The sequence below is a fragment of the Peromyscus californicus genome, unplaced genomic scaffold (assembly GCF_007827085.1).
Source record: "Peromyscus californicus insignis strain IS unplaced genomic scaffold, ASM782708v3 Scaffold_8__1_contigs__length_139910024, whole genome shotgun sequence".
NCBI classification, from domain to species: domain Eukaryota; kingdom Metazoa; phylum Chordata; class Mammalia; order Rodentia; family Cricetidae; genus Peromyscus; species Peromyscus californicus.
Window position 1 is genome coordinate 116,873,966 of NW_026294606.1, and position 26,192 is coordinate 116,900,157.

At 51.2% G+C, this 26,192-nt stretch overlaps 1 protein-coding gene across 1 annotated transcript in view; it reads right to left on the reverse strand.

The window, feature by feature from the left end:
• The window catches only part of Nlrc5 (NLR family CARD domain containing 5), an 81,077-nt gene that overhangs the window by 17,013 nt on the left and 37,872 nt on the right, over positions 1-26,192 (reverse strand). The window contains exons 15-32 of the mRNA XM_052728863.1: positions 25,569-25,658; positions 24,588-24,656; positions 23,661-23,729; positions 22,858-22,950; positions 22,374-22,457; positions 20,834-20,923; positions 20,028-20,072; positions 19,243-19,332; positions 18,058-18,141; positions 13,634-13,717; positions 10,722-10,811; positions 10,508-10,570; positions 8,486-8,569; positions 5,206-5,289; positions 4,382-4,471; positions 4,072-4,137; positions 2,900-2,983; positions 2,728-2,811 (exon numbers count right to left, since the gene is read on the reverse strand). Coding sequence (XP_052584823.1) covers positions 2,728-2,811; positions 2,900-2,983; positions 4,072-4,137; positions 4,382-4,471; positions 5,206-5,289; positions 8,486-8,569; positions 10,508-10,570; positions 10,722-10,811; positions 13,634-13,717; positions 18,058-18,141; positions 19,243-19,332; positions 20,028-20,072; positions 20,834-20,923; positions 22,374-22,457; positions 22,858-22,950; positions 23,661-23,729; positions 24,588-24,656; positions 25,569-25,658 — 1,443 coding nt within the window. The remainder of the gene's footprint in view (positions 1-2,727; positions 2,812-2,899; positions 2,984-4,071; positions 4,138-4,381; positions 4,472-5,205; positions 5,290-8,485; positions 8,570-10,507; positions 10,571-10,721; positions 10,812-13,633; positions 13,718-18,057; positions 18,142-19,242; positions 19,333-20,027; positions 20,073-20,833; positions 20,924-22,373; positions 22,458-22,857; positions 22,951-23,660; positions 23,730-24,587; positions 24,657-25,568; positions 25,659-26,192) is intronic.

Sequence of the window (26,192 nt, forward strand, 5' to 3'; positions counted from 1 at the left end):
CCATGACAGGCACCAAAACTACACAGAGAAACCCTGTCTCAAAAAACCAAAAAAACAAAACAAACAAGCAAACAAAAAGCAAAAAACAAACAAACAAAAATTCCTGTTTTACATTTCAATTGCATTATTTTTTTTTTAAACATTGTTTTCCTTTATGCTAGTCTGGATTTTCTGCCAATTTTTAAAATGTTACTTTTGGGCTTGGAAAGTTTAATTTTAAGGTGTTATTTGGGTGATCTAGAAAAGAACTGAACGCAGGGACACAAAGTCATATTTGTGCACCCACATCACAGCACTTGGCTGGAAGGCGGAAGCGCCCCAAGTGTCCATCCGCAGATGAAGGAATAAACTGTGGTAGACCCATAGGCTGGGCTACTGCTCAGTCTGAAAAGGAAGTTCTCACACCCAACAACATGGGAGAACCTGGAAGACACGCCCTGTGAAACGTGGCAGTCACAAAAGGGCAGATACAGAGGATTCTACCGACAAGAAGCAACTGGGGGAGTCGGTTTCATGGACTGTTCTTGCCAGAGGCTGGGGTAAGTGGAACATGAGGAACTGTTCACTGGAGATAGAACTTCAGTTTTGCAGGATGGAGACTGACATCAGGGCAAAAGTCTTTAATACTACTGAGCTGTCCACCTAACTGTGTTATGGTGGCTAATTTCTTTTTTACTTTTTTTTTTTTGGTATTTCACTTTTTATATCTGTCTGTCTGTCTGTCTGTCTGTCTGTCTATCTATCTATCTATATATCTATCTATTTAGAGACAGGGTCTCATGTAGACCAGGCTGGCTTCGAACACTCTAGGTAGTCAAGGCTGTCCTTGATTTTCTGATCCAGGAGTTACAGACTCATGGCTGATTTTACTATAATTTTTAAGAAATGTGATTTCTTAAATCTTAAAAAAAGATAAAGAGAATAATCAGCTCTTATGTGCCTTTCTTTGGGCTATAGTCAGTGTGGTGCAGTGCTGCCTGTGAAGCCAGGCTTTGGGGTACAGATCTGTTAGTTCATCTCATGAACTCTTTTGACATAACTACCGCTTTAGGAAAGCTGGTGGTTGGCCCCAGGGCACATAAGGAAGTGGACGAGCACAGCCCTACCTGTGATGTGCCCAGAGCCATGGACCAGGAGTGTCCAGGAGCCTGTGTGGACTTGGACCCCACAGTCAGCTGTTCCATGTAAGGACCATGTGTGAATTTCATATTAAACCAGATAATGCATGGCCCTAAGGATTGCCAGTAGACTCCTTAGGTGTCCTGGCTGACTACAGTCCTTGTGTACTTGTATATGTGTGTTTATGCCCTCTGTGTGGTGGCTTGGATGAGAAGAGTGTCTCCCATAGGCTCGGGCATTTGAACTCTTCGTCTCCAGCTGTCACTGTTTGGGAAGGTTTAGGAGGTATGACCTTGTTAGAGGATGTCACTGGAGGTGGGCTTTGAGAGGTCAAAGTTCTTGTCCTCTGCTTTGTGCTTGTGGTTCATGACGTGATATCTTAGCTTCCTGGAACTGCCACATCTGCAGCTCGTTGCCATGTGTCCCCGACATGATGAACTCTTTTTTTTTTTGTTTGTTTGTTTTGTTTTTCAGACAGGGTTTCTCTGTGTAGCCATGGCTGTCCTGGAACTCATTCTGTTGACCAGGCTGGCCTTGAACTCACAGAGATCCACCTGCCTCTGCCTTCTGAGAGCTGGAATTAAAGGTGTGTGCCACCACTACCTGGCTCATGATGAGCTCTTATTCCTCTGGAATCATGAGCCAAAATAAATTCTTTCTTCAAAGTTGCCTTTGGTCATGTTTTATCACAGCAACAGGAAAAGTAACTAACGCATGTGTGTTCATGTCCCAGTGTGTGCCTATTTGTGTGTAAGGGTGAGTGCATGTGCACATGAGCAAACCGGCATTTGGAGACCAGAGGACAACCTTGGATGCTGATCCTTAGGACCATCCATCTTGTTTTTAGAGGCAGGATCTCACTGAAGTTTGCCCAGTAGGCTAGGCTGGCTGGCCAAGGAGCCCCAGGGTCCTCCCATCTCCATCTCCTCAATGTCGGGATTGCACCCCTCTTTTCTTTCATGGGATATCAGTTCTGGGTTTGAACTCAGGTCTTTGTGTGGCAAGGCAAGCATTTCCCCGACCGAGCCACCTCCCAGCCCCTGACCCTTACTTTTAAAGAGATTCACAGTGAGATGTTTAGAAGAGGTATTTTTTTTGAGATCTGTGTTTTACTTTAAAATACTTTAGCCAAACAAATGTGAAGTAAATATGGAAGAAAATGAGCAATTATCAGACCCAGGAAATGGAATGTGGGTTTTTGAAGATGATTCTCTCTCCTTTTTAGTGTGTTCTTTTTCTGAATGCTTTTACATTATGGTGAACATATAAGCATATTTATTTTATGTTCCATTAGGTGTCCTTCAGCACTTTCTTCAATTATTTTTAATTGATTTTAATTACTTCCTTTGTGATGTTTGAGATGAAATCCAGGGCTTCGTATATGCTGACAAGCACCCTATCAACTGAACTATACACAAAAAGCATGATTTATTTTTTTTAAAAAACCCAAAGCACAGCCTCCCTCCCCTCAGGGACAGTGTCCCTGTGTGCCTGGGATGGCTCTGGGGTGGAGACATGGGCTCTTGAGTATAGGGAATGGCCAGGCTGTGACTGTGGGGGCCCATCTTCCTCAGATTCCCCACTCCCCTTCCCAGTGATGGAGGGTACCTGAGGCCCAGCAACCCTGCTGGTCGATTCACCAGATTCAGGAGGTGGGTCAGCTGTGGCAGGTCCAAGTGGCACCTGGTCAGCCTGGGGACAGAGATCAGTTATTGGTATGGCTCAGGCAGGCAGGATGTCCCACCTATCCATGTCCTCACAGGCTGGGCTTGTCACTCACGAGAGCTCTGACAGCTGTTGGGCCTGGCTCAGGCTGGAAGCCAGTCTGGAGACATGTTCTGGGCTGAAGTTGCACTCACACAGCCTGAGGGGAGAAGGCAGGGCAGACCTGAGGCTCCAGCTGCTGGCCTCCCCTGCCCCGCACACATACATACACACACACACACACACACACACACACACACACACACACACACCAGCTCCCCAGAGGACACAGGCCTGGGTTGGGGCCTATGCAAACTGACAGGTGCTGGGTACTGCCTTAGGAGCTGGGAGTCAGTCACTTGTGGAGCTTGACTGCAGGCACACAGCGCCAGCCTCCAGGCACAGGGTGCCTGCCTGCTACGCAGCTCATTTAGATCTCATGGTACATTACAGGCAGCCACTGATTGACCCCAGCACACAGCTGCTGGGTTATTTCTGGGGAGGAAAAGCTGGCTTTGGCAGGGTCAGCCTGACTCTGTGACTAACGGGGTAGTTCAGGCTCCCTGTGTGGAGGGTGAGCCTGGGCATGGGCTGTGGCCCTGTCCTCCACCGCTTACAGGTAAGCTAAGTCTGTTGTCCCTGAAAAGGGACTGCAGGACCCCAAAAACATTCACTTTGATATCAGGCCACTGGTGCCTCAAGGGGCCTCCAGGAGGGGCTGCCATGTAAGCTGGCCTTAAAGGGTTAGGAGAATTTTCTCTGAGAAACAGCGGAAGAAGAGAATGCCAGACTCAGGGCCTATCGTGAGCAGTACAGGAAGGCCTCATCGGGCAGGAAGTGCTGGTGGATGGAGAGAGAGCAAAGGCCGTGTGTGTGTGTGTGTGTGTGTGTGTGTGTGTGTGTGTGTGTGTGTGCGCGCAAGCACGCGTGCATTGTATGAGAGTGTATATGTATGTAGTGTATATTTTGTGTGTAGAGTCTGTGTGATATGTGAGATAGTATGTGTAGGGTATGTGCATTTTGTGTATCTAGTACATGTGTGTACTTTCTGTATTGTATAATATGGTATAATGGAGTTTCTGTGATGTTGGGGATGGGATGGGGACATCAGTGCTCATCAGGAGACCAAACCTGGATTAAAAGTCAGAAGCAGGCCATCTTAGGAGAGAACCCAGTTGAGGAAGCCATGGGTTCCTCACAGATCAGAATCCCTGTCTTTGTCCTGCTCCACACCCCACCTAGGATTACCTCAGTGTTGTTCTGGCTTCTTCCTCTTTGGACATGCGTATCCGGAAGCTCTGTTTGGAGCCCAGACTGTGAGAAAAGAGGGCAGGGAGGCATCAGCTAGCGCTCTGGGCACCCAGGTCACCGAGCGGGGGCAGAAGAGACAGCGCAGGGAACAGGTCTTGGCCACACACTCTACGAGGAACAGGTTCTGTACACCTGGCCTTCTCCACCCTGTCGGCACCCCATCAGGGACAGGCTCAAAACCACACAACATAAAGCTGCAGTGTGGGGATCTTGTACCCCCACCATCAGTCAGTGGTCAGCAGCTTACCTCACAGAGATCTCACAGACACGAGGGCAGGAAGGCAGGGTCTCCAGCAGGCACAGGACCCCTTCCTGAGAGATACTGTTGTGACTGAGGCTAGGAGAGAAGCAAAGCTCAGCAGGGTCCCTGCCCCTTGTCTCCCCCTCCATTTCAATGTCCAAGCACCCATTCTCCAGATGTTGACATTGTGAGAGAGAGAAAGAGAGAGAGAGAGAGAGAGAGAGAGAGAGAGAGAGAGAGAGAGAGAGAGAGAGAGACCCAGAAGGGACACTACCCTGTACAGGAAAGGCACCTGGCCCTGAGTCCTCGAGAGCTGCCCCTACTGAGAAGCCTGATCAGGCACCCCATCCCTAGCAGGGCCGGAGACTCCCAGAGTACTAAATTCAGTTGCCTAGCAACAGGCTGTATGAGGAGATGGAGAGCGTGGATGACTTCCTGAGAACTCTCCCTTGCTGCAGGTCCTTTTCCAAACCTGTGCCCCACAGATGGAGTTAGAGGGGTTTCAGGAGTGGGATAACCAGGAGCTGGCTGCTGCGGCCCCACCTCACTTGGTAGGCATGGACTTGCTTCCCACCTCAAGCTAGCTTGCTGCGGGGTACATGATGGAGGGGAAGGTCTACTTTACCACAAGCCCTAACTTATCTTGAGCGTCTGACACAGGATCTGCCCTTGGTGGGGATGAGAGAGGAGGTCATCAGAGACTCCAGGTAAGAGCCACCCCTTCCCATCACCCGCTCTCCTTCCCCAGTTCCCTTGAGGTGTTCTCGGAGGAGACTCACTTGGGCTCTCGTTGAAGGGGGATCCCCCTGGCTGTCTCAAGGCTCACTTACTCAAGCCATCCAGAGATGGGTAGCTGCGGCAGGCATTCCAGAAGGCACCTGAGCCCACTGTCATTCAGCAGGTTGGCTGTGAGGCTACAAGAAGTAAGGAAGAGTGTTAGTGATCCAAGCTCTAGCTCTGCCTTCTCCTCATGGTCCCCGTAGCCACTAAATTGGCGGCCACAGCTGCTCGTCATCACCATGACACCAACAGCCCCACCACCGAAGCACCAGCACCATGCTGAGCTACCATGCCCATCACCTCACTGTGAGCATCACACCAACAGCCCTACAATCCCCATGGGTCCCCTCTCCAGCACCACAGTAAACCTGTGTTCACTGTGTCCCCATCATTTCCTCCATTATCTGTGGCACTTACATGGCTCAGCTTCCTCTAGCAGGCTTTTGGGAGTTAGAAAAAAACTGATGAGTCCTCCCCCACCCACCCCCGGCTGCTGCCAGCTAGAATCTACAATTTCCCAGCAAGAATGAGCAGAGGAAGGGACAACTGCTTGGAGGTTGCAGTCACCTAGTGGAGTTCCTCCTGTGATTTAGGAATCGGACATCACCAGAAACTACCTGAATACCATCCCTACTCCCTCTCCTGATAGCATCCTGGTCTCAGCCACAACTTCAGAAACATAACCATGGTGTCCTGAACATCTGATTTCCTATCTACATTTCTGACACTTAAAAAAAAAGATTAATTTATTTAATTTCTATTTAATGTGTGGGGGTGTTTGCTTACATGTATGTATGCCTACGACACGTGTGTCTGGTGTCTCTAGAGGGGCCAGATTCCCAGACAATTGACAGCTGCCACGTGGGTTCCGGTAACACAATCCGGGTTCTCTGCAAGAGCAGCAAGTACTCTTAACAACCTTTGAACTTAAATCCCTATCCAGCCCCATATCCCTGACACTTGTTTATCTGGAATTTTCTTTTAAAAATTGCTTTGTAGAGGCCAGAGAGACAGTCCAGCAGTTAAGAGTACTTGTTGCTTTTGCAGAGGACCAGGGTTTGGTTCCTAGCACCCACATAGTTGGCTCAACCACCCATAACTCCATCTCCAGGAGATCCAACACCTCCTTTCTTCCGGCCTCTGTGGGTATCCACGTGTGTGAGATGAGAGAGTATATGTGCACGAGCATGCACACACACACACACACTCGCAAGGGGAAGGGAATTGATGGATTTTTAAAATTGCTTCGTTTCACAAAGCCAATTAATATAGTGACCTGCATTTGATTTTTGTGGTACTTGAGTTTGAGTCTGGCTTTGTACATACTAGACAAGTACTCTAGCACTGAGCTGTACCTCCAGTTCTAAAATGACCTTTAAAACAAGACAAGTTTTCCTCTACCATGAAACAGTCTTCCTTCTTTTTAAAAAAAAAAACTGCTCATTTTTATTTTATTGGTATCTTGCCTATATGTATGCTTGTGTGAGGGTGCTGGAGGAGTTACAGATAGTTGTGAGCTGCCATATGGGTGCTGGGAATTGAACCTAGGTTCTTTGGAAAAGCAGTCATTGCTCTTAACTGCTGAGTCATCTCTCCAGATCCACATTCTTCTTTCTTAAAACACATGCTTCCTGCCAGGCGGTGGTGGCGCATACCTTTAATCTCAGCACTTGGGAGGCAGAGCCAGGCAGATCTCTGTGAGTTCGAGGCCACCCTGGTCTACATGAGCGAGATTCAGGACAGGCACCAAAAACTACACAGAGAAACCCTGTCTCAAAAAACCAAAAAAAAAAAAAAAAAAAAAAGGCTGGAGAGATTTCTCAGCAATTAAGAGCACTGGCTGCTCTTCCAAAGGTCCTGAGTTCAATTCCCAGCAACCACATGGTGGCTCACAACCATCTGTAATGAGATCTGGTGCCCTCTTCTGGCCTGCAGGAATATATGCAGGCAAATAAATCTTAAACAAACAAAAAAAAAACAAAACCCAAAACCCCACATGTTCCCATCAGCCACAGTTCTCCTCTGGCCAACACTTTCACTGAAATTTGTTTGTTTTAGTTGAGATAGGGTCTCATTATGTGACGCCTTGAACTTGCTATGGAGTCCAGGCTCACTTGGAACTTGAAATCCTCCTGTCTCAGCTCCAAAGTGCTGAAATTATGTATCTGAGAAATTGTATATGAGAGAAATTTAAACTATGTAGTTATTATTTATTTATTTTTACAAGACTTCTTTATTTCCCAATGGTTCTAGGTTGGACTGTCAACTGTACATGCTGGAGTAGCTGTGGGATGCTGGCAGGTTCTTGAACTCTGTGCTCTGAGTTTCTTATCTACGAACAGGACAGTCATAGTACCTAGGCTTCTGAGAGGGTAACGAAAGCTCATGAAGCGTTTACAATATGGAGACTCTCATAGGCGTTCACTGCTGTTGTTTTCCTGCTGGGGGGTGGTGGCTGTCCTGTTTGGACACTCAACACAAGCCACAGGCGCGTCACTTCACAAGTCCCCACCCTGGCTGGCTCCAGGTTCTTCTTCAGCCTAGCCATTTGGTCTCTTTTACCACCAGCCGGGCCAAACAATGCTCCTCTCATTAGTCACCTGCCCTCTAACATCTACTGCAAGCTTGGATGCACTGGGCCACACATGGCTGAGGAGGTCCTGGCACCCCCTCTGAAGAGCTGCCCAAGTTACAGGATGTGATGGTTAATCTTCATTGCTGACCTGGCTGGATTTGGAATCACCTAGGAGTCACACCCCTGGGCATGTCTGTGATGGCATTTCCAGAGAGGCTTAACTGAGGAGAGAAGCTTCCTCACGCTCCCACCACACCACTGTGCCTTCTCCACCATGGTGGAATGTATCTCACTCAAGCCAGGAGCTGAGGCTAGGTGGGGTAGTGCCCACCTGTAACCCTAGCACCCTGGAGGTGGTGACAGGTGGATCCAAAGTTCACCACCATCCTTGGCTACATGGCAAGTTTGAGGCCATTCTGGACTACATTGGACTTGGTCTTAAAACCTAAGCCAATCAACCACATAGCCCATAAGCCAAAATAGACCCCTTCTTTCCTTACGTTACTTCAGTTAGGTACTTGTCACACAGTGATGAGAAAAGGAACAAACTTGGCCTCGGTGGGAGTAGGGTAGAAGAGAAAACACAGACTGGGGAGACTCAGAGAGGAAACCCAGAGTCCCGCCCATCCCCCAACAGCTGGTCCTGAGTTCTGAAGTGGGGTGGGCACACCAGGGTGCCTGCTCTTAAGGACTCTCATGTTCTTGCACCAGCCCCATCCAGATGTGCTCCACTCCACCTCCTCCTCCCAACTTACTCAAGCTGGCTGAGGACTGTGCCCCTGCTCAGTGCACCACACAGTGGCTCCATGTGCTCAGGGCTGAGGCTGCATCCTGGAAACCTGCGTGTCCGGTTGGGGACAAGAAAGAGATGAAACATTCAGATCCTCGGACCACTTCCAGATCAGCTTCTTCTGCATTTGGCCTCTGAGCTCCAGGGGTCCTTCCCAAAGCTGGAACCCTTTGAAAACACCCGGCACCCCACCCGCAGCTCCTGCTCCCTGCAGGACCTTTCGGTGCCTATGTCCTCCTTCTGGGAAGGGCGCTTCTCCACGTGGTCCCTAACGAGTCACATCAGAATCACTCGGGAACTCGGGATGTGAATCCTGGGTCCCCCACCAAATCTACAGATCAGAAACTCCAGACCCAGGTCAGGAGATCCCAACTCAAGTTCAAGACCTCCAAATCATTTTAGTAACTGGACTCTCTCCCTCCAATAAGGAAACTCAGACTGAGGAGGGAAAATAAGGGTGACATCTGTTTTTGCAGAGGCTGGGATGTAAAGCGACAGTTGGCCTGTCTGTTTAAAAATGCCTACAGAGAAATTTCATAGTTAAATGAAAGGGCCATGGTCATCCAGCAATCTTTAAATACACACACATACACACAAACAAAAAAACAGCTCTTAAGTCAGAGAGTTGATAAAATTGCTAGCTAATTTTTTTTTTTTCTTTTTTTTTTGGTTTTTCGAGACAGGGTTTCTCTGTGTAGCTTTGCGCCTTTCCTGGAACTCGCTTTGGAGACCAGGCTGGCCTCGAACTCACAGAGATCCGCCTGGCTCTGCCTCCCGAGTGCTGGGATTAAAGGCGTGCGCCACCACCGCCCGGCACTAGCTAATTTTTAAAAATCATTATTACTATCCTTAATTAAAACCAACCAATCTTTTTTTTTTTTTTTGGTTTTTTAAGACAGGGTTTGGGGCTGGAGAGATGGCGCAGAGGTTAAGAGCACCGACTGCTCTTCCAGAGGTCCTGAGTTCAATTCCCAGCAACCACATGGTGGCTCACAACCATCTGTAGTGAGACCTGGCAGCCTCTTCTGTGTGCATAAAAAATAAATAAATCTTTTTTTTTTTTTAAAAAAAAGACAGGGTTTCTCTGTGTAGTTTTGGTGCCTGTCCTGGATCTCTCTCTGTAGACCAGGCTGGCCTCGAACTCATAGAGATCCACCTGGCTCTGCCTCCTGAGTGCTGAGATTAAAGGCGTGCACCACTGCTGCCTGGCAAAAAATTCTTTTTTAAGATATGGATTTTCTATGTAGCCCAAGGGGGCCTTGAACTCATGATCTTCCCGCCTCTGTCTCCTGAGTGCTGGGATTACAGGCATGTGCCATCACGTGTGACCTCATTATCTAGCCCTTTGCAGAAAGGCTGTGTCTGCCTCTGGGTTTGAAGCAGTCAGCAGCCAGAGCTCAGAACCCGCCCCTTCTTCCCACTTTATGACTGCACTTGGGTGCCCAGCAGGTGCCAGCTAGTCACTGATTGTCATTTCACAGCAGAGAAGGTGGCAACCCAAAGGGATCGATCCAAGGTCTGGCAGAGAGCGAGCGGCATTCAGCTGCCTCTGCCTTCAAAGGCTGTCCTCCTGCCCTTCAGTACGGCAGGGTCAGCAGGGCAGGGTCACTGGTGTCTGGATATGCCTGGTGCCTTACGTGTTGGTTTGAGCAGCTTTGCAGATGTTCTGCAGTTCCATAGCTCCCTGCTATGTCTGAGGAAGCCAAGCGTTAAAGGGTAAGCAGCTTGCCCCAGGCCCCAGGCCCTGGTGCCACTGGGTCGGATAGCAGGAATGGTGGGCAGGTTGTGAGGCCCTTTCTGCAGATCCAGCCTATTTGGACACAGGCTCTCTGTCAGCCTCTGGACCCAGCCCAGCCCTCTCTGGGCCTTTGATTCTCCCTGCTGGAGGAACTAGCTCACATTTGGCAGGAGGCATCCTGCACTCTCCCCTGGCCTCAGGACTTAGGTCTAATCCCCACAGATGTCCAGGATGGTTCAGGGGACTTACCCAAAGCACACACCCTCTTGCTCTTCCTTGGAGCCAAAGTGCAGGACAGCATGGCAGAGGGACCTGTAGTGTCAGTAAACACTCAGTCACCCTTGGCCATTGCCTCAGGGTGCCCCCAGACTTTGGCTAGGGTACTTCTGCTCACACACACACCCTCCAAACACCAGGTTCCACCCTCCAAGACTAGCCCCAGGGCTCCCAGCATGATGCCCACCTGAGATTGACCTTCTGAACCCGTGGGCACAGGTTGAAGATGTCGGCCAGTAGGAAGGGGCTTCTTGAAGATAGGGCTGTGTTGTTCAGCCTGAGAAAGAAAGGGGCGGGGCCAAGCAGGGCTACTGGTCAAGAAGCAGCTCTGCTGGGGGGCGGGGGGCAGGAAGAGGAGTGTATCTTGGCTGCCAGCTCAGTAAGGTAATATGGAAGACAACAGGGACTCATGGGGGAGGGGAGGAGGGGACGGGGTGGGAGCAGGCTGACAAGGGTTTGAGTTCCAGTTCTCTTTGCTAGCTGTGTGGCCTTGAGTAAGCCTCTGAGTCTCAGGCTCCTTATGGGGCAAACGGGACTAGTTGTGGTATTCTTTCCTCTCCAGCAGGCACCCTGCCTGGCATGCAAGATTGTTGCTATGGTTTAAATTTTCTTTTAAAGATTTATTTGTGTTTATATGTCTCTGAGTGCGTGTCTGTGTGGGTGTCTGTCACCTGTGTGTACGGAGGAGACAGGGTACCCAGCATGTGCAGAAGAAGACATCGGATCCCCTGGAACTGGAGTCACAGGTGGCTGTTCGCCATCTCATGTGACACCCACCAAACTTGGTTCTTTGCCAGCGCAAGAAGTTCTCTTAACCACAGAGCCATCTCTAGCCCCTTACATTTATTTCTTCTTTTCTGTGTGTGGTGTTCATGCACGTGTATAGGTGTGTTCTCAGGTGTGTGCATGTTCTTGCGTGTGGGTGCAGGTGTGTGCGCGTGTGTGTGTGCACGCGCGCGCGTGAACACACTAAGATTGCTATCACAGATCTTTGATCTCTCTCTCCCACAGTATTCTTTGAGGCAGAGTCTCTCCATTAAAGCCAGAACTTGCCGATATGGCTGGTCTCACTAGTCAGCTTGGCCCCCTGTCTTCTTTCCACACAGATCACAAGCAGCAAGAAGTGAGGAGAGCCAGACATTCTAGTGACAACCCAAGGGACAAAATTACCACGTGCTGCAAGCTTGGGCCTTAGAGACCTGGATGCGGGTGTGTCCTGAGTGGGGCACAGCCCCCTCTCCACCGGTTGCTGCTCTTGTCCCTGAGTCTCCCTCTACTCAGCAGCCATCCTTAGCTTTGGAAAATTCAAACCACTCATCTGTCTTTCAAATTCCTGGGAGTGAAAACCCAAACCCTCTCTCTGGCTCCCAGGTCCTGTGACCAGCCCTGACTTCTCCCTCCATCTTGTCTCCTGGCTTCTTCCTGTGAGCCCGTGGCTCTGTTCTCATGCGGATCCAGGCTGTTCCTGTAACCCATCAAGCTAGTTGTGCTTCCAGGCTGCAGACATGCTGTTCCCCTTCTGGAATGTAGTTCCCTGCCCTTGACAAGCTCCCGAAGCCAGATCTCTGTCGTCTTGGTGGTGGCTGTCCTGATTACGCCCACTGTGGTGTTTGAATGTAACTGGTCCCCATAACCTCACAAGGAGGGGCACTATTAGGAGGTGTGGCTTTGTTGGAGTAGACATGGCTTTGTTGGAGGAAGTGTGTCACTGTGGGGGCAGGCTTTGAGGTTTCCTATGCTCAGGACACTGTCCAGTGTTTCGGTTGACTTCCTGTTGCCTGCAAGATGTAGAGCTCTCAGCTACTACCGCCTGCACGCTGCCATGCTCCCCATTGTGATGATAGTGGACCGAACCTCTGAAACTGTAAGCGAGACACCCCAATTAAGTGTTTTCTTTATGAGTTGCTGTGGTCATGGTGTCTCTTCACAGCAACAGAAACCCTGACTGAGACAACTACATCTTTGTCAGCTCTCCAGCCCCTTACCACCCAGAGAAGAGCACCTTGTCATTGATTACATCCACACATTGTTTGGTTTAGGCCCCTCTCTCTCTGTCTCTGTCTCTCTCTGTCTCTCTCTGTCTCTGTCTGAGGCAGGATTTCACTCTGTGGCCAGGCTAACCAAGAACTTGGGATCTTCTTGCCTCAGCCTCCCCAGGGCTCGGGTTCTGTCTGATGCCACCCGGCTGTATCATTTGATGTCACTGTGCTCCTTGCTTGGCAAGCACCAAGAAGGCAAGGGCCTCGTCATTTGCTTTAATTTCCCGTGCCCACAGCTCCCCAGGCAGTGCCTAGTCAACAGCAGTGAGGGTGAGTCAAATGAAACAAGGGCCCAAAGGCAGAATCGGGCCGACGCTGTGTGACTAATCATCCCGTCTCTGACATCTCACATCTGCATGTCTCCCTCCCCACTCTGCACAGGATCAGAAGAGAAGCCAGGGCCCAGAGGCAATGTAAGCAGTCTTGGACATGTCCAGAGCTCAGCCTCGGTGCTCTTGGTGCCGCTATTAATGCTATGATTTAATTTCCTGTTGTATTTTTTTTTCCATCTCAGCTGTGGATGTTTTTCCCCAACACCCTCTGCTAGAAGCATATTTAAAGTAAATCCTTTTTAAATTCTAACCAGTCTGCACTGAAATTAGAAAACTGAGTTTTAAATACTTTGATGGATGTGGCTTAAATTCCTCCCTTTGACAGAGTTAGAGGGTGACCTTTAGAAACATGGCATGTGACATATACATGGCCTACATCTGCTTGGGCCCTTTGTAGGGGTAGGTGACCTTCCCATAGGCAGCAGACGCATGATGGACTCTTGGCCACACCCCTCCCATGCTTCATGAGCTTCTGAGCACATGGCCTATTTGAGTCCCAACCTAGAGCAAGATCTGGGATGTGAACCCCATTGTCAGAACACAAAACTGAGATCCCCAGGAGACAAAGAACCAGGGTGACACTGGATGATCTGGGTCTCAGATGTGAGGGGTGAATAGATGTAGTGGTGGGAAAGAGGAGAGGAGGAGGGGATAAGAAGGACAGCCCTGTCACACAGAGCCTGGGGGACGTGCTCAGCTGGACAGAAGGACTGGAAATCCAGACTTACTGCAGCAGGCTGAGCTGGGGCAGCTTGGGCAGGCACTCTAGCAGGGTCTTCAGGCTCTCATCACTCAGGGTCTTGCAGGACAAGCTGTGAAGCAAAGGATTTGAATGAGGTGGGAGAACCTTCTAGAAAGTGGGCAGCACAGCTTTACAGTCGGAACCCTCAGGAGATGAGATGACATGTGTTGCTGACAGCATCCCCTCTCAAGACTGGGTCAGGTCAGACACATCTTAGAAACATTAGATGGAGCAAATGAAATTGTTCTGTGCGGCTTTAACAAGCTGCTGGGCATTTTGGATTTCCAAGGGACTCCTGGTCTAGGAGACTCTCTCCACAAACTTCACAGACTAGCAGAGTTGTGAGTGGAGGGGTCATCAACTACCTCCACCACAGCAGTAATGAAGCAGGTGGAACTGGAGAGATGTGTGTTTCTGCGGCCCATCCAAACCCACCAATCACCGCATCGAGGGCACAGATAACATGAGAGATCCACAGACACAGGAGACAGTCCAAGCACCGATCCTCGGGCCACTGTGTGTCCTGAATATGTGGAGAATCCCAGGGCCCTCCACTAGGTCTGGAGTCACTTGCTGTCCCCAGAGCCCTTTGGGCTGTGTCTCCCTCCTGCCTTCACCCCTCTACCCAACCCTACACTCTCTCCTCTGTCCCTTTCCCTTTGTGCCTGAAGGCTTCTGGCCTCAATCCCGCTGTACTCATTGGTTGGCTGGGAGGAGAGGGTAGGACAGCATTGATGTGGGTGAGGAGTGGAGGGGCAGGAGCAGCCTGTGGTCTGAAGCTGAGTACCTCTAACGGAGCCCGGCTTCAGGCTCAGACTAGCTCTTTCTGGCCTGGTCTGGCCAGGACCCAGGGCAGTGTCTGAGTGGGGCCTTCACTGAAGGAGCTCTTTGTACAGCACCTCCCCATGTGGGGCTTCCCCACATCCCTAGTCCACAGCCTCTGGGTCTACACACATTTTTAAAGCAATAGACACACGACCCATTCCAACTTATCACAGGTCCACCAGCAGGTAGAGAAGGAAGTGGGCCTGCAGCAGGGGAACTGATCACCCTTCCTGACCTCTAAGGGAGTCCCAGGTCAGCCAATTGATGCTGGGGGAGGGGACCCTGAGATACTACTTATTTTCCGTACCCCCAGCTCTGCCTGTCTTTCTTATGAAGCATGGGAAAGGTCTGCAGCTCCTAGCCCTGTGTAACCCATGGCCTGGTATTCAGTAGGTGCTTAACAGGTACACAATGCTGAAGTGCTTTGGGAAGCATTGCTGTGACACCACAGGAATGCCTGGTATAGCCTGTCTGTACAAACCTGAATGGGTTTTCAGCATCCTGCTACAGATGGCCAAGGTGCAAAGGCATTGAGAGGCAAACACTCTGCACAAACACCCCAGGCAGGCCACTGAGTACTGAATGATGTATTTGATGATTGCAGGGCATCATTATTAATATTTGAGGTTTGTCTGATAATATTTTTGTGGTTACATTAAAATAAGAGTGCAGAGCATGATGGGGCACACCTTTAATCCTAGCACTTGAGAGTGATTTCAAGGCCATTCTGGTCTACAAAGTGAGTTTCAGGCCAGCTAGTGCTACACAGTAAGACTTTGTCTTAAAAAAGCTTAAGGCTGGGCGGTGGTGGTGCAGGCCTTTAATCCCAGCACTCTCTGTGAGTTTGAGGCCAGCCTGGTCTACAGAGTGAGATCCAGGACAGGCACCAAAACTACACAGAGAAACCCTGTCTCGAAAAAACAAAAAATAAAAACAAAAAACAAAAAAACTTAAGTGCCGGGCAGTGGTGGTGCACGCCTTTACTCCCAGCACTCGGGAAGCAGAGGCAGGTGGATCTCTGTGAGTTCGAGGCCAGCCTGGGCTACAGAGTGAGTTCCAGGAAAGGCACAAAGCTGCACAGAGAAACCCTGTCTTGAAAAACCCAAAAACAACAACAACAGCAACAACAACAAAAAACCCCAAAACCAAACAAACAAACAAAAACAAAACAAAACCCTAAATATAAAAGAGTATTTACAAATAAAACTATAAAGTGTCTGGAAACTACTTCAAAATCACTGAGCATGTATGCATGTGTTTGTACATGTATGCATACACGTGTGTGCACGAGAAGTTTTGTTGTTTTGTTTTGGGACAGGGTGTCATTGTGTAATTAACCGGTCTGGAGCCAGCTGTGCGGCCCAGTCTGGCCTTACGTTCCCAATACTCCTGCCTCAGTCCTGAGTGTTGGGATGGCAGGCAGGTGCCACTGTGCTCAGCTGTGGGCTGTGGTGTACAGGGAGGGGGGCAGGTTAGGAGCCTGTCACTCCTGGGAGAGAGGGGAGTACCTAAGTTCCTTCATTCTCTCTAATTTTATATATGCCATCTGTCTCTAGAGTAAAAGAGCTGTTTAAATGACAAAGTATCCTCACAGTGAGGAAGTGTGACAGACAGCCGTGGTCAGGTGGTCAAAGGCGATGTAAGCATGACAACATGCCGCGCTAAAGCGACACCATGAGGTAGCTGGGCTGGTGGATGCTTCCCCCAAGTCCAGACCTGGAGAAAACCAGCCAAACTCAACCAGCAAATACCTGCCTGGGGGCCCTCCAAACCAAGGAGGACATGGAAAACAAAGAAAGAACCGCAAGCTTCCAGGGAGAGGGGAGACTGAGAAGCAACTCTGGACCGCACTGGGGGTGCAGAGTTCTGTCTCGGTGGAAAGAGCGATAAAAGTCCAGTCAACAGCTGTCTGTCACGGGTGGTTTCCTCACTGTGACCGACACTATGTAACAAGAGACGCTGACTCTCTGCACTCTGCAACTTTTTTGCAACACAGTCTAAAATTACTCTAAAGGGGTTTGTTAACCAATTGAGGGCCAGTGAGATGGGAGATGGCTCCCTGGGATCTACACCATGAGGCGAGAACCGATAACTGTGAGCTGTGAGCTGCTCGGACTTCCACAGAAGCATCATGACATGCACACCCACATATGTACACAAAATAAATATAATAACCTTTAAAAAAATGAACCAAGGACTGGCGGGATGGCTCAGCGGGTAAGGCCCTTGTCATCACGCCTGAAATCAACCCCTGGGAATTGACTCCTGAAACTCCCCCTCTGACCTCCCCACACAGGCTGCAGTATGTACATACGCTCCCGCCCCACATCATAAATGAACAAAATGTAATAAAATGTTTTTAATGAATTGGCCTCACATGACTTGACCCTCAGGGAAAGCCACACTGTCACTGTCACTGAACAGTAACTAGATGCAGGGAGATCTCGCATGGCCAGGTCTCCTCTTGTCAAACAATGCAAACCCCTCCGTCCCGGTGTGTTGGCCATGGAGAAGAGCATAGGAAACACACGCTGGGGTCTACATGGATTATCTTGTCCAAAGGGCTGATACCGATTTGAGGTGGAGCCAGAGGTCAGGACACGAGGCTGTTGCCAACTGGGAAGGCAGATGTGAGCCTGGTGTGACTGTAGGCTGCACCCGCCTCAGACTGCAGACCTAGGCAGAGTGGCCCTAATCTGAAAATCCAGAATCCAAACTCTGAAATAGTTTGAGCACTGACACCACACTGCAAGCGGAAAATTCCAGTCCTGACAGGTCCCAGCCCCCAAGTGCAGGCTCATTATAGACACTGAATTTGACTTGAAGGTTATGGGCACAGGGCTTACATGAAACAAATGAATTTGTGTTTAGACCCGATTCCCTTTTCCAAGGTACCTCATTCTGCATATGCAAACATTCCAAAATCTAAAGAAAATTCCAAAATCCAAAACCCTCCCAGACCCGAGCATCCTGGATAAAAACTATGCAATCAGAAAGTAAAAAACCGGAGCATACAGTGAGCAAGAAGAGGACTGGACTGTGACAAATGGCATCATGATTCAGAGAGGGGAGCGCTTGTTTAGTGAGGGGGCTCCAGCCTGGAGTCCTTTAAAGGTTACTTTTGTAGAAGAATCACAACACTGATTCTCAAGGGAAGGCTCACTATCCGTTCCATGGAAGCAGAAACTGAGGCCCAGGGACTTAAAAGCCAGAGTCAGCTGGCTTCCAGCAGCTGAGTAACTCCTGGTTATGGGATTGGTCTCTGGCCACAGACCTGGCTGTTCTGAAGTGGGTGAGCAAGTCCAGGGACAAGGGAGGGCCTCAAAGGTGATGAGTTTAGCCCTAGACGCAGGATGGGGGAGAGACTTGGGTGGGGCTCTGGAACAGGACCCCATGCATCCCAGTACTTGAGGCTAGGGCTCCTGGGAGATGGCTGACCTTCAGTGGGTCTCATAACTCCCAGGGTGGGGCTGATGGGTCTGGTGAAAGAAGGCCAGGAAAGATTCAAGTCCTCCCTGTAAGCCCTCTGCCGGGTTTCTGCACAGCAACCCACACTGTCCCTCAGGGATGGGTCTTGTCACTTACTGGACTTCCAGAGGCCCTGGGCACTTCTCCAGGGTGGCACAGAGACAGGCAAGGCTCCGGGGTTCCAGCTGACACCCCTGAAGGCTGAGAAGGGACAGGGGACAGGGTAGAGGATTAGAGTATACCCTCCCCCAGAACTGCAGGCCTCAGGCTCCTCTCCTGTGCTCTGCAGGGCACACTCCCCTCCCCAAGCTCTCCTACAGCCCCTTCCTGTGCCCACCATTATGACATCCACATGAAAGCTGCTCCATGTGGATCAAGGCCTTTCCATCCAGTGCCTCTGCCTGAGCCCAGACGCCATCGCCACTCGCTTGGATCCCTTACTACCGCCTGGTTTCCACTCTTGATCTCATTATCCTTCATCACCCTCCAAGGGTCTTATCTTTCTAACGTGTTAAAATGTGTTTTGCCTGCATGTATATACATGCACCAAGTACATGCCTGGCGCCCATGGAAGAGGGTGTCGGACCCCCTAGAACTGCAGTTATTGATGGTTGTGAGCTGCCGTGTGGGCACTGGGAACCGAACCCAGGTCCTCTGCAAGAGCAGCAAGTGCTCTTAACTGCTGGGTCACTCCTCCAGTCTATGTCTTATTTTCAATACCGCAGTCTAATGGGGCCTCTCCACTGCTTCAAACCTTCAGTGGCCCCCTAGTGGCCTTAAGCAAAAGACGAATGCCCTGCCCAGGCTCTCCTGCTGCGCTCTTGGGCTACACTGCAGTGCTTCCCGACATGCCCTCACCCTGGCTTTTGCTCCTTGTCTCTCCTCCCTGGGGCATGACAACTTTTCTCTGAGTAGCTCTGTTGACGCCCACTTAGGTATCTCCTCGGGGAGAATGTCAGGGTTCAGAAGCGTCTTATAGCCCCTTGTGGTACAGTTGGGAGTTACCCAGACCATACTTTTCCGGGGTGTGAAATGAAAGTCTCAAAAGCAGATGGCAAGCCAGGGCAGGGAATGGCTGGGTTTCCAGTGTGTTTCACATCTACGACGTCCTCTGTAAGGAGAATTCAGGCCTAGGCCCCACTGAGGTGACCCAAAGGGCCCAGCAGCCCCCAGCGCTGGCCTCTGTATCGCGACTCTTTCTTTTCCCATCTCTCAAACTCTCTTCCCTCCACCTTAATTTATAGCCCTGACTTCCTGGCTCTGCCCATTCCTTAACCCCTGAACAAAAGTGGGATACAGTACCAGAAGCTCCTGGAGCTGTAGCGCGGACTGAACTCCAGTTCCGGGGCTCCAGCCGGGAACTCCGGTCCACATCTGCCAGCTAGGGCATCCCTTGGAGGGAGGAAACAGCTTGAACCACACCCGAGTGACTCCCACACCCTCAGGACTTCCACACCTAGAGGCAGAACTGGACGGGATTCTGGAGATTTGACCCCAGCCAGGCCCCTCATTGCTCAGGTGGGGAAACTGAAACTCTCGAAAAGGAAGCTAGAGCAAAGAAAATCAGCAGTCCAGGTCAGGCCGCAGCCAGGTAAGTGGAGACAGAATAGAGTCCCTCCCCTGACCGCCAACTGGACAGGAGCACACATCTGCCTCCCTGTTTCTCAATTCTTTTGCCTTCGGATCCCAGAGGCTCTCCACAGAGACCTCAGTTTGGGAACCAAGAGCATCTAGCCAAGGACTAGCCTGGCTTCAGACTGCCTGGCACATGAGCTGTGGTGAGATCACTGCCCAGCCCCTCCTTAGGTCCCACTCTGAGGACAGCCCCCAAGGGTCAAGGCCATGACGCCTTTTACCACTAGGGGGCAGCTGGGAGCATCTGTGAAGGGCTAAGTTGGTTTATTTTTAAGGAGTTATCCTGGCTTCTCAGGGACTTGCAGATTAGATAGTGCAGCTGCCCCAGAGACCAAACCAGACCTGGGGGGCATTCTTGGGCATGAGTGTGTGTGTCAGGATGGAGATGGGGCATCCACAGAAAGCGGGAATCAGAGCCACAGGCAAGCCAGACCACCCAGACTTCTCCTCACCTGTCAGTCCCAGCTCCTCGAAGGAGGATGTGGTCACTCTCAAGGCTGAAAGTGAAGAGGAGGCAGCCGGTTGAGAAAGGCGAAGGGTCCCCTCCCCAGAAGGGCTTAGGGATCTGGAGGTGGGATGCCACTCAGAGAATATAATAACAATGGATCAAATGACCGCTATGGTGATCCAAGACTCTTGCAGGGCTCAAGGACCATTATTTCGGCGCCCTCTGGTGGTGAACCAGGAGAGAAGGCAGGCTTCAGCGTTTTATCCAAATGAGGACTAAAGGCACTAAGAATGTTAAGGACACACACCAAGCTTGTCCACCTGCCACCACACCTTTATTCTTAGGGTTCGCGGGGAAGGAGGAATGGGGCAAAGTGCTCCCGAGACTATGGGCTTTCTGCGTGGAGGGATTCAGGGCTGTGAGGTGGCTGATGCCTTCCTTCCCAGCTTCATCAGTTCTGGAGATGCCACAGTTAGGCTAGTTCCTGAGCCCCAAAGGCCACCAGCCAGCTCCCAGCTTGCTTAGGAGTGTCTAAGGGCCATCTGGAGAGTAAGCAAGAATTGAAAGACTTTTGTCCCACGGAGAACCTGGAGAAATTTGATTGTTTCTGGGACCATGTGGTCACAATTTTCACTCATTCATTCATTCATTCATTCATTCATTCATTCATTCATTCTTCATTCCATGCACTCACTCCTAGCACATGCTCACTGCACCTGGTATCACCTAAGACCCAGGGCGACCTGTAAAAGAGGGGCCTCAGCGGGAACTGATGAGGGGGAGAGGGGAGGGGACAGGGCAGTCACTCACCTGACATCTAGGTGGAACACCCACGGAACGGAAGACATGCATGGGATTAAGCCAAACACAGCGTCCAGGGACACACCATTCCTGCTGAGGCTGAGGAGCATACAGGTGACAAGGGTGAAGCCATCGTGGACTCAGACATGCCCTCTGCATGTCAGAGCACAGGGCCAGGGATGGGAGTGTCTCTGACAGCAGACGACAGATCCCGTTGAGCCCCAGGTGACCAGCGAGTAACCCTCCAACTCCACCGCACAGCCGAGATGATCTAGACAGGCAGGAACTTGCTCAAGTGACAAGCTGCATTGGTGACCAAGCTAAGATTGGAACCCAGAGCACCCCTGAGCTCTACTTCTCCACCCGTTAAAGGAAGGGTGACTTTCAGGGTGAGATAAAAATGGGGAGGGGACTCCCATCCTGAAGCAAGAACAAAGATGTCTCTTCTCATAGTCTCTGTCCACCTGTCATGGGGTTTTTATTTGCCATGTAAGCACCACTGGGACCCAGGGTGCTCCTCACAGGTACCTTGTCACCCAGGTTAAGGACACCCACAAGAATCTGCCAGCAAATTCAACCTGCATGTCATTGTCTGCAAAAGAAAGGCCCCCTTCCTGCCTGTAAGCACCCCTAGCTGTCCCCCTCTCCCCAGGATCAGAGGCGACCTTCTTTCTCTGCCAGCCTCCTCAGAACACAGTATTCTAGCAAGAAAGGCCCTGGGCCACAGGTCTCATCCCAGAGATGAGAACCCCAGGCAGAGACTACAGTTGATTCTTATGCATTTACTGATCCAACCAGGAGCTTCAGTTTATGCCATAACTTCCCAAGGCCACACAGCGCATGGGCAGCACAGAGAGCCAGACCCCAGGGCCTGCAGCTTCTTTCACGGGATCCTCTCATTTCTGCCCAAGAAAGCTTGGGAACAGGAGGGCGCTATGAGAGCCAAGAACGCCCGAGGCCTTTGTTCGGGAATGTGGTTGGCTGCAGGCAGTGTGTGGGGGATCTTGGCTTGTTGCCAAGGTCTTCCTTCCACGCCGGATGCCTCGCTCCTCCCTATCAAGTCATCAGAACACTTGGGTTGCCCTAGACACCTTGCTTGGTGTCTTCTCCAGCATAACTCCTCTCTGTCCACTCAGACCAAGTTTCATCAAGCCGCCTCTCTCCGTAACCGGGTGCTAGAACGGCTGCTGGCGGCTGTTCATCACTTAAGGCTTCCTCATGCTTTCACTTGCTTCCCATAGAAACCCACGATCCCCTCGTACTACAGGGACCTGCATAGCCCAGGTGCCTTGGGAGCCCATGGAGAGACATGCTGACTTCGTGGAGAAGGCCGGAAGCAGAAGCTAGAGCACTGAGCTCCGTGAGGAGAGTCAGAGCTTAGTCAAGCCAGGGTGAGCAGAGCACGAGCTGGGCCCCTGCCGAGCATTTGCCTGTGTGGTGCTGGAGGAAAGGGGTTCGTATGCACTACCTGGTTACATCTTTACTGAACCCAGAACAAACCCTCCCACTGATGGCAACTCAGAGGCCTGGGGGGTGGTTAGTTGCTTACTTCAAGGACTTCAGGGGACTCAGTCCTGGGAGCAGCTGGGCTAGTAGGGCCACCCCTTCGTCCCCCAGAGAGTTGTCTGATAGGCTGGAAAGGAAGGAGAAGAGATTAGTGGAGGGTGGGGTAGGTTCTGCTTTCATAACAGTGTGGTCACCCAGCTGTTCTCAGGACCAGGGACCCCAATCTAAGCACTAGGTTAAGTTTCTGCACATCATACATGGGGCACACCACTCTCCCCGCCCCCCCAGTATTCTTTCCAAGATTTGTGGTCTTCTAGGAGCCAGGGAGGCTGCAAAGGGTACCAGTGTGGGATGTATGCTTGGAGAGAAAGTCACTTTCTCCCAGGTCTCTGATGTTAGTGGAAAAGGAAAGCTACGGACCAAAGGCTTCAAAACAGGACACCTGTATTCTGTCACCAACCAGCCTCTGCTGCCCCCTCCCTTCCCCCCCCCCCCCCCCCCCCGCCTTCCTGGATGCAGGTGCTCACTCAAGGTGATCCAGGCGGTGGAGCTGGCAGTTGGCGCTCAGTGCCCCGCAGAGCCTGTCTGCGTGCTTGGCCAGGAAGCCACAGTGTGTCAGCCTACAAGGGACCAGACCCACAGCACTGCAGTGACCACTGGACACTGGATCCAGGGCAAAGCTGTCCCCAACCCCAGAGCCAGGCAGAGAGGCGGGCGGGCAGACGGGAGGGATCGTGGAACACGACATTGGGATAGACAGGAGGACTGAACCACGGCACGCCGAAAAGAGCACAGCATAGGGCTGGGGATGAGAGGGAAAGAGCGAGAGGTAAGTGGAGACAGTGATAGAGACAGTAGATAGATAGAGACAGACAAGTAGAGACAGCAACAGAGATAGTTAGAGAGAGAGAGACACAGGCAGAGACAGAGACAGAGAGAGGCAGAGACAAAGAGAAACAGTGACAGAGACAGATAGACAAAGCAAAGAGACAAATGAGAGATAAGACTAAGTGCTGTAGAGAAACAGACAGACAGACAGACAGGCAGGCAGGCAGGAGAGCAAAAGGAAGACAGTGTAGGTGGGAACATGCAGGGCTGAGGTGAGCCCAGGCTGAGGCCCAGAATTGGGGACCAGAGGCTCATGGCTCCTCTTTTCTCCCTTCGGAGTCTCCCCAGCCCAGGGTTCAGGGAGCTATGGGGCGGGACTGCCCAGACAGTGGGAGGTGGCAGAGGGGTGGGCTGTGTAGGGAACAAGAAGTTGCCAGGCCGTAACTCCTTGACACAGCAAGTTGTGGTGTCCTCCAGCAAGCCTGTGAGACTATTACCATACCTGATCCTTCGAGAGCTCTGGGACATCTCAGAGGCCACAGGAGACAAAAAGCTGGTAAGCGGTGCATCCCTGGAGGACACACAGCAAGGCCAGGCTGAGCTTCTTGCCTCTGGCTCCAGGATCCATCCCCAAACTCACTGTCCAGCTTTGAATCTCTGTGCTTCGCCGGGGTCGGTGTGATTTTAATCTGATATATGACCTGGGACTGGCCTCTTTCTGGGACTAATTCGGCATGTGTGAGTTGTCTCAGTCTAGCACTTGCTGCACACATGAGGAAATGCTCAATTCACCTGGTTACTGTCACCATTAATATTATTGTCATTATCCTCATTGGAGACGGTGGAGCTCCTCCTACCAACCTTCCGAGTTCAGACCCTGTGCCATAGCTTGTGGGTAGACACATGGCGCAGAGCGAAGCCTCTAGCCATGTCCTGGAAGTCACTTGAAGGAGGGATGCAGACACCCCTTTGAATGGTCCTTGTGCCAAAGGAAGACAGAAGTTCTGGCCATATCAGAGCTCTGCGCCAGGCTACTCTCCATATTTAGGCTAAAACCCCAAGTTTCCCATGAATAATTGTCTAGCTATCCCAGTCTAGCCTGGCATATCACCAGATCCGACATCACTGGGCTCCCAGTAGTTTGCCCTCTGCTCCTTCCTCGTCAGACTCATGTCTCCTGCCAAGGCTGCTCACGGCCCGACTCTTGGTGAATTCTTTTTCACTTTTTGAGATAGGGTCTCATGTATCTTAGGCGCCATGTGTGATTTGTGCGATGCTGGGAATTGAGCCCTGGGTCTCATGCAATATTAGACAAACACTACTGAGCTACATCTCCAGCCCCACTTTGTGAGTTCTTGTCAAGGTCTCCCTGGGTCAGGGAGGGCGCCGTCCCATCCCACAGAGGAATGTAGGGATGCTGGGTCCTTACCTCTTGCAGCTCCTTTCCTGCTCCCTTGGCTCCTGGGCAAATGTGAGTACCACGGTGTTGCTTAGCAGGCTATGGAAAAGAGAGAAGCAAAGGACGGGAGGTTATACCCCTTGTCTACCCCTGACCTGGTAGGACCACCAAGACTCCACACCTGTGCAAGCTTAGCCCCTTCCAGTGACTTCCTCTGAGGCTATGAGGTGGGAAGCCTTCCTGCTACAGAGACTTCAGGTTCTCCTGTTCTGGTTTGTGTATCAGGTTGTAGTACACCTGCTCCGGTGGGATAGGATGGGGGTTTCCTCTGATACTTGGAGTGCTTTGGGATATGGGTGCTGTCTCCCATGACATGCAGCACATCTCAGTGATCACAGTGAATGAGGACCCTAATCTACCTTGTGAGAGATCTGGCTTCCCCCCAGCCCTTTGCGGGGGGGGGGGAGTACATAAAATAGAGACCCTCCATGTAGCTGAGAACCAAGAACGAGGCTCGCAGCCAAGCGGGAACTGCACTGGCTTCCACTCACCCACGTCCTCAGCTCCCCATACTGATAGAGAATTGAGGTTGGACCAGAGCGACAGGAGGTCACACGTCACTTGGAAATTGTTCTCAGGAGAAGCTGGGAAGGGACTGAAGGAAGCTTGAAGCGGGAGGGCCCAGCCTGATCTCACAGGAGCTGGGCACAGAGGGCACTGCATAGTTTGCACCAACTGAAGCAAGGAGCTGGACGGTTGTTCCCTCATTTTCTGAAACTGCCACTCCCAGCTGGCTCCGCCAGCTCCAGGTGGCTCTCCAGAGGAGACCCACAGTACTGGCAGTGGCTGCACTACTGTGCCAGCTGGGCAGGGCCCAGGCAGCAGCTTCTGGGGGTCCCTAAGGCATGAGGCCACAAATAATATGGGGTGCTTCAGAAGGCATGATAATATGATCCTGAACTCGGGGGTTCAGGGCTAAAGGGCAGTGACGGTGCCCTGTGGGGCACCCACCTGATGTGCAGCTCTTCCAGGGTCCCACATGTGCTCATGGCTCTCAACACATAGGTCACTCCCGTCCTGGAGAGGCCATTGTCACTGAGGCTGTGGAGAGGAGAGGGAGGCAGTGTCAGCAGGCAGACAGCTCCTGCCCCCCAAATGGGTCCCCAAGCAGGGTTCCTCAAAGAGTTCTGGCCATGTGAGCCAAGGGATGTATGACACCCCCCACCCCCGCCCCAAATACACACACTCAAAGAAACAAGTTCTCTGGCTTAACCCATAAGTACTGCCCCCGCTGGGTTCTCCTCTCTCCGAGCCTCGGTTTTGTGGTATATGTAGTAACTGCAGTCTATGGAGAGCTGACTAGTAGGCTCTTTACCAAGGGTTTTCAGGCATACATGGTCTCCTTTAACTCCATTTTACAAATGGGGAAACTGAGACATTCTATTACTTTTCCAGGGTTTCAAAGTTATGGGGTGACACCCAAAGTTAGAGCTGAGACCCACACCACTTTCCCATACCTCGTCACTCCTTACCCAACCCAAATGACCCTAAGACGTAACGCAACCCACCCGAACACCATTTCTGCCCCAGGGCCGCACCATTAGACACTCTGCTTTCTTGGCTCACCATTCCAAA